This window comes from Egretta garzetta, unplaced genomic scaffold (genome assembly GCF_000687185.1).
Source record: "Egretta garzetta isolate BGI_Z169 unplaced genomic scaffold, ASM68718v1 scaffold420, whole genome shotgun sequence".
NCBI lineage: Eukaryota > Metazoa > Chordata > Aves > Pelecaniformes > Ardeidae > Egretta > Egretta garzetta.
Window position 1 is genome coordinate 842,829 of NW_009258386.1, and position 8,340 is coordinate 851,168.

An 8,340-nucleotide genomic window follows, 5' to 3' on the forward strand; every position below is an offset into this window, starting at 1 on the left:
GCAGGAATAAAATCTGAAGTAACACAATAGACATTGCAATGTAGTATCTTGCTCTAAGAGTTATTATTTCTTTAAATACTAATTCAGTTTTAATGGTAATAGTAAATCTGTTACTTTAGTAGTAAATATAAAAATATTGTAAAAAATAAATAAATAAAAAGTATTTTAGACCTATTGTTATAGGTGTAAAAGTCTGAGTTTAAGCTTGAATCTATAGCATCTTCTTGCTTTAGCATAAACAAGGTCTTAAATGCTTGAAAATTTATGTGCTTTTTCCAAACAATCCCACTAGCTTTTTTAGCTTTTGGGATGCTTGAAACACCCTCATTTTTTTGGTGGTTTGTTACCATACCTTTTCACTTTTTCTATCAGCATGAATTTCCAAATTAAACTGGAAGAATCTGATACAGGCAAGATGACTGTAAATCTATTTTTGAAGTTTGTACATGAAAACATAACAGGAATACAAGATCAGGATTTTGAAATTCTTATATAAGCATTTGAATAAAGTGACAGGACCTAAAGTTATATTCAGCATCCATTAAGTTTCATAGAGAGCAAAGAATTCTAGACAGTGTTTGTGAAAATATGACTACTGCGTAAGATATCTTAAAGGAATTTGAACATTTTAGAAAATGTCCACACCCAGATTAAGAGCAGTGAGCTCTTAAGTTTTGTTCTTTTTGTGCCTAAATTATACAGCAGCCTTTTGCTTGACTGACATTTTATTTTGTTTGTCAACTATGCAGCACTGCCGACATGGAATTTGTGTGAGCAGAGAAATGGAGATGCGTCCTGTAGATGGAGAATGGGGACCATGGGGACCTTACAGCTCATGTTCAAGAACTTGTGGAGGTGGAATCAAGAGCACCACCAGGCTGTGTAATAGACCAGAGTATGTGTTTTATATTGTGGTTTACATTAGTGCATAATGAAGGTATTACAACATAATGGATTGGTTCAAAACAAAATTAAGGTATTGTGGGTTGTGCAAATGAGTTCCAAGCACCCGTAAAAAAATACTTGTTTTGGCCATGTTTGAAAAGAGATAAGTCTACAGAATCTAATATGCCAAGAACATTTATATTAATTGTCTCTACTATATCATTCATACTTATAGATATTTCTAAAGACTTATTTTGGTAGGGTCTTTTTTTCTAGCTTTACTCTAAATGCTGATGGTTTCTTTAAACATTGAGATGCTTTCTTTGTAGTAAAAGCTGTAAAGAGAAATAGATGTATTCCCTGGTCATCTTTATAGTGAAACACTTGATTTGGGTTGCTTTAAGGCTTTTTGGCAATATCACCACCAGTAACGCCCACAAGAGACACTGGTTACAGCAGAGTCATTTACAACTTACCTTTGTAATCAGAAATTTCCATTGACTGAATAATTCAATGTGGATTTCATTCTCTGTAACAAAAGTCAATGAGAACTTTACCCTTAACTTTTCCGGAAGCAGAACCATAGCTCCAGCCTGGGTAGTTTGAGGGTTTTTCTAGGAATTCATGTCATCTTGATATTATCAGTCAGATAAATGAACCTCAATCAAACAACCCCAGGTTATTCTGTTTTCTTGCATGAGTAAGAGGCAGTAGACTAGATTCCCATCAGATATGCCTCTGTCAGTCAGTAGTAACTGCTAGTAATAATATGCTATTGATTTATTCTTTGTTTTTTCCTCCCCAAGAACCTGCTAATACTGAAGTATTATGTACCAGGGTTTGTAACAGTTAGGAAACATAGACTTTACAGTAAATGGGCTGTTTTCCACAATTTTCCCTTCCTACTTCTTTTGATCCCCAAACTAAAACCAATATTAGGACTACAGAAAAGAGTGTGTCAGCTCCTAACTCTGTCTCCCTTCTTTGTCACTCTGTAAAATAATAATTTCAAATTACTGAGGGAGGTGCTGCTTCTGTAAAAGTAGGGCTGTAATCCCAGCTAAGATGAAAGCATTGAAGTTAATAATACTTTTTCCCAGGCAAAATAATTATGAATGTAAGAGAAATAAAAATGTAATAGACATTAATAAGCATCAGTGGCTTGATTACCACCTTCCTGAGCAGTAGTGTTTTACATGGACTTTTTATTTCCTTCACATGGGTATAAATGTATGCACACAGCAATAGAAGACAAGGGCGTGTGTGGGAAAGTCAGTAAAAGATGGCAGAATGCTGTGTGATGTTTTCACCCTTAAATCAGTGGCTCAAGCCACTTTTCATTGAAAACAGCAATATTAGAAACTGACAGTGTTTTACATTTATCTTTTTTTGCTAGACCAAGAAATGGAGGAAAGTACTGTGTTGGGCGCAGGATGAAATTTCGGTCATGTAATACTGATTCATGTCCAAAAGGCAAAAAAGATTTCCGGGAGCAACAGTGCTCTGAATTTGATGGCAAACACTTTAACATCAATGGTCTTACGTCTGCTGTTCGCTGGCTTCCAAAATACAGTGGCAGTAAGTACAAATTTTTTTCAACCAATGAAATAAAAATGTTACTTTAATTAAAATTTTAAAACAGACAAGAAACCTGTTGGATTTTCTTTCCAGTTTCTATGAAAGATCGCTGTAAACTTTTTTGCCGAGTTTCTGGAACAACTTCCTACTATCAGCTGAAGGACAGAGTTGCTGATGGTACTCCCTGTGGAGCAGAAACCAATGACCTTTGTGTTCAAGGCTTATGCAGGGTATTTAAATCTAAACTTACTAATTATTAAAATCAATTTTAACAGATGGTAAAGTAGATATTAAATATTCATCCAAATAACCATTACTGAAAATATGTAAAGCAAGATGTTTTACTTAAGTTCATTTTAATCCCTACCAAATTAAAGATCTGGAAATGGAGGCAATTAAGTGAAGAACATACAGTTGAATCTGAAGATCCGCAGTCTTTCCTCATTAAGCCTGATACGAGATTTAATATTGCCCAAGTGAGCAGAGAGAAACTGATCCAAGAGTGGCATAAAGGGAGGAAAAAAGCATGCTGTGTGTTTATTGCCATCATATTTCTGCTATCAAAGAAGTAAAAAAGTAGAAAATCCAAGGGTAGCTATGTTACATATTTATTATTTCATTGCAGAATGAGGAGGAACGGACCCTTGAAAGGGAACTTTTTAGCATTCTTTGCCTAATAGCAATTATGGAAGTGCCACAAGACTTTGTTGTGACAAGCAAGCTGACCTGTTATAAAAACTCAGAAATTTTTTGTCGAGCCCAGGTTGTTTTGTTGATTGCACTGAAACTGAGTAAATTCAGCATGAGGAGAAAATGTAGCCTTTTTTATAATGTTGAATCAAGAGGAAAGAGGAAATGCCAGAGAATTGTCCTGTTTATCATAATTTTTAAAAAAAGGAAGTTTAAGTAAATACACATAAACAAAAATTGTGCTTATTAATCAGCATAATCTACATATATTCCTTTGCTTATTTTGCAGTAATGACAGACTTTAAAAGAATTGATGACCCATGTACACATACATACTGCTTTTAGGATTCCAAGACTTTTTAATGTAAATATAACTTAAAATTTATATGCTATGTTGCTATTTTTATACCAAATCTTTACATACTGTTATGTATTCTTATACAGTTCTTGACGTATTAAGTGTATTTGGATTGTACATTGTTAGTACAACAGCACTATTGTGTTTTGCCCTTACATCACAGCACCCAAAACCATAAAAGGCTTTTCATGAATTGCTAAGGAAGACCAGATATATACAATGAATAAGAATATTTTTGGGGAGTGGGAAGCTTACATTGTTTGTTTTCATTATTTTCCATTGGGCTGAATAACACAGGGCTATTGTATTTTTATTTTTTTGTAGCAAGCAGGCTGTGATCACATTTTGAATTCCAAGGCAAGGAGAGACAAATGTGGAATCTGTGGTGGTGATAATTCTTCATGTAAGACTCTTGCAGGTACTTTCAACAGTGCTCGTTATGGTATGTTTGTTTGTTTTGGTTTTGGTTGTTTTTTTTTTTTTTCAAAATAATTTACATTTCAGTATGGCTTAGAAATTGTTTTACATTTGAGGGAGTGGGATTTCAGTGTATGTACTTCAGGGCCTCTGCCAACAAAAAATATCTCTGATTTTTAGTCACACATGCCCTCTCAAGGGTGCAGAGGCAAACACTGTGACACACTGATCCATTCAAGGGGGAAAAAAAAAAATCAATCTGCTCTAAGGTAAAAACAAAAGGCATGAAGAAAAGATACGATGAGGGTAAAAGTACTTCAAAAGAAAGAATGCTTCCTCCTTTGCACTCTGCATGCTCTTGTCTGAAACTCTGCAGCTTAAGGTCTTATTCCAACATCTCCTTTTGGTTGTGTAAAGAGATAGTGAGAAGTATGTGGTGTGAGCAGCTGACAAGGTTCCGTTTTCCTATAGTGAAATGCAAGCCTTCTCTTTCCAGAGAATATGGGCAGCAATGTTTATGCTCTTTCCTCTTCATTGGCATGTAGTGAATGAGAAACTCTTCTGAGTAACTCTGGTAATTTCTATTTCTTTGATTTAGTTTCTCTAGTAGAGCTACTGACCATTCTTCTATATGTAGTCATTTCTGGGAAGTATGGAGAGACTGATGATTGTATGCATGTAGCAGTGCAGTTCAGTAGGTAGAGCATAGAACGTAAAGATAGAAAGTCTTCAAGTTCATATCAGATTCCCAAAGGCTCCTTCATGCTGCTTCACTGGTTGAAAGAGACCACAGGCAAAGTGAAAACTATACCTGGAGAGCTGCCAAATAGGATCTTCACAGGACAAGGGAATTGCTGGTCGAGGAGGAAAGTATGCCCAGTATCCTGTTGGATTTTGTTTTTCCTAGCAGAGGGCTTGTGCCAAGCAAACAGTACCAAAAAACTTAAAAGTGGGACAGACAGCTATGCTTCCCATACAAATGACATACAACTTTTCTTGTGTGTGTGTCCTGAGATTTTGTAAGAAGACACAATCAACTGTTCTAATTAGAGACTGGATTTCAAACATGTGGTCAAAACACTGAAGGAAAAAAATGCATTATTTTGATAATTCTGAGTAAAGGATTGCCACTGTTCTTGTTTTCTACCACTATGAAAGTTCTTTCTGCTTATAGGTAGCGCGTGAATTATATCACAAATACATATGATACAAGGGACCATTATGCTGAAACTGCCATTTATACAAATATGGTTGAGACTGTCACTCTGCTGTTTATCAGCTTTGTATCACGATAGACTTATTTACTCCTACCTGAAGTTGGAGCAAAAAAACCCCAACTTTTTAGGATGAGGAAAAATTTAATTTATTGTTTTGGTTTCAGACTTAATTCAATGATTTATATTATGTTCAAATTCTTGGTATTAGAATCATAGAATCGTTTGGGTTGGAAAAGACCTTTAAGATCATCAAGTCCAACCATTAACCTAACACTGCTATCCCACCACTAAACCATGTCCCTAAGCAAATTACAGCATATAAAAGATAATACTGAATTATCCTGCTGGACAGTGTGCTAAACATTGAGGATTATCACTCAGCTGTGCTTAGATAGGAGTGCAGTGAAGCAAACAAGAGGGAGTAGCTAGCTGATCACTAAAACTTCAGTGTCTGTGGGAGGTCTATGACATCCCTAGGCTAATGACTGAAAACACCATCTGAGGAAATGTTCTTTTCCAAAGAGTTATGAGTTATATATCACAGGATAAGTATGCCGAAGTCTGTGCTTGGTGGCCTTTTTTTTTTTTTAACTTTTCCTGGTCCCATTCCTTACTGACATGAGCCGTGTTACTAAGGCAGAATTTGGAATTAGGCAGTAGCAGCCTGTGGTGCATGCTTGTATTCATACAGTTATAATATTGTCATTAAGTGTTTAAACAGCAGTGAAACAATCATTGGAAATTCATCGGAATACTAATTTCCTTAGCTCACAATTTAGGAGATGGTAATCTAATTATGTACACATAATGTTGGCTATTATTATTGCATCAACCTAGAGTACCTGCTTTCCCGGAAAGTGGTCATTCTCAGTGCCTTAGTATGTGACCTAGTCTCCCGTGTATCCTTGACAACATGCTATGTGGTTTTGTTTCCTCCCATATTTTGCCTTATTTCATTCTATTACCACAAGGTCTTCAGTGTGTGAGATGAGGGGCTTTTCGAGTGTGTTTTGGTTTCTTCCCAATATGTTGGAAAATTGACCAAAAGCATGCAGCATGTCAATTTGCAATTGCAGTGCTGCCCCCAGCTGGTAAATGTGATGGACCTGTGATTGGATTAAATGTTCCTTCAAATGCATGGCGTATTTTTAATAGATTAAAAGCACTGGGAAGTTAATGAATTATGAAATTGAAAAGGATATTGCCATTTAAATTTTTACCCACAGAGGTGAGTCAGCTAACTAAAGTTAAATTGTTGCACGACTGTTAAACACAGAAAAATAAGTGGAAAGTTAGCAAAGATTATATTAATGCTTCAGATTGTACATTTGTGTTTATTTGTTTCCAGAGTTTGCCATATTAAGTTTTTCTTAGACATAAGAATCCTTTTGAATTTGTGATTAGCATCTGCGAAAAACAGCTTTTTAAAACAGAATTTTCATGAGTTATGAAAATAGAAGTTCAGTTCAACTGATTAAAAACCAAAACAAAACAAAAGACATCAACAAAGAAATTTAATATGCAGATATTCACATTTCCCTCCTAAAACATGAGGCCATTCAGCAGTGGTTGTCACTGGTGCACTGTAGGATTTTATGAATAAAACTAATTAAATGTATGTTCACATTTACTAGTATTTACTATTTTTGTATATAATGAATTTGTGAATAATTACATTGCAGGTTACAATATTGTAGTAAATATTCCCAAAGGAGCAACAAACATTGATATTCGGCAGCACAGCTACTCAGGGAAACCAGAAGATGACAACTACCTCGGTAAAAGCCTCCTGTGTGTAACATTGATAGATAGTTTTTGTGCTCTTGCCAGAGATCTGGTCTAGATGTATGTTGTCAGAAGTCTGATAAAGTCTTTAGAGCAAATATCTAATTACATTGTATTATCATTTGCCCGAGTCTCTCTGTAGACACTAGTTTTGGGAAAGATGAGTGAGATGCTGTTAGGTTTCTAATTCTTAAACACGCGTGTTCATTTATCAGAGAATAAGGATTATAGCACGTTGCATCACATTGTCAATTTTTGACACTGTTGTGGCAATGTTAATTAAAGCTCTGCAAGTGAACACAGGGATAATGCAGGTATTCATGGGTTTAAGTCTTGGAAGCATACACTTTGATTATAAACGACCATGTCTGAGTATAAAGACCAAATGTTGATAGATTTGCAAGTGTGTGAGAGGAGCAAAGAATTCACAAGCACATTGTACCAAAAATCTTGGTTGTTCATATTTTCCTTCTGTCTCTTCTTCCATTGCCATCCTACTCAACAAGCTTCAGAGTATGCAAAATGTTTTCCTTGCCACCTGTTGCCCTGTTGTTGCACGTGCATCTCACAGGACACAGAAGCATCTCACCCTCTGACACTAGCTACCATTTCAAATGTAGTAATGCCTGAATAGCATGCTTTGACTAAAAATTTTACTTTATTTTTAAATTTAATTTTAACTTGTTATTCATCTTTAATAAATCAGTTGTTATATTAAATTATTATTATAAATGCTTAATAATTTACTTATAAATATACTTTTAAGAGCCGCTTCACTAGAAGTAGCTCTAGCAAATAAAGAATGTGGGCTGTAGAATAGGCTAGAAACGTAGATAATATTTCTTTCTACAGTACCAGAACCTAACCAAATGTAGAAGTGATGACTGCAGTCAACCTTTCAGCAGAACAAATAGTATTAAAGTGTTGTTAATGCAGAGAAAATCCATGACAACTGCCCAGGTGAAAGTTTCTGATGGTTAGGATTGTATTCGTGCATTAGAAACTGTTTGATACTACTTTAAAGTATTACACATGGACTAAAATAACGAGAAGTGTTGATATTATTAAGAATTTTTATTGATAGAACCTTATAAATAGATGCTTTATTTCCAATATTTTATTTTCTTTATAGCTTTATCTGATATTCATGGAAACTTTATCTTGAATGGAAATTTTGTTGTAAGCATGTCAAAAAGAGAAATCAATATAAAAGGAGCCATTTTTGAGTACAGTGGTTCAAACAGTACGATAGAACGAATTAACAGCACTGATAGAATCGAAGAAGAGCTAACCTTACAGGTGCATGTTTACTTTTTTTCATAAGCTTGAAAATTTGCTGCATGATCATTATGTAGATAATTTTATGTTCAAATTCACTGAAAAACAGCTATCATTTTATCTCAATTAAGG

At 34.9% G+C, this 8,340-nt stretch overlaps 1 protein-coding gene across 1 annotated transcript in view; it reads left to right on the forward strand.

The window, feature by feature from the left end:
* ADAMTS20 (ADAM metallopeptidase with thrombospondin type 1 motif 20) overlaps window positions 1-8,340 on the forward strand; it is a 102,283-nt gene that overhangs the window by 46,563 nt on the left and 47,380 nt on the right. The window contains exons 12-18 of the mRNA XM_035897727.1: window positions 750-895; window positions 2,282-2,463; window positions 2,557-2,693; window positions 3,836-3,953; window positions 6,828-6,923; window positions 8,063-8,231; window position 8,340. The exon at window position 8,340 is cut by the window's right edge and continues 127 nt beyond it. Coding sequence (XP_035753620.1) covers window positions 750-895; window positions 2,282-2,463; window positions 2,557-2,693; window positions 3,836-3,953; window positions 6,828-6,923; window positions 8,063-8,231; window position 8,340 — 849 coding nt within the window. The remainder of the gene's footprint in view (window positions 1-749; window positions 896-2,281; window positions 2,464-2,556; window positions 2,694-3,835; window positions 3,954-6,827; window positions 6,924-8,062; window positions 8,232-8,339) is intronic.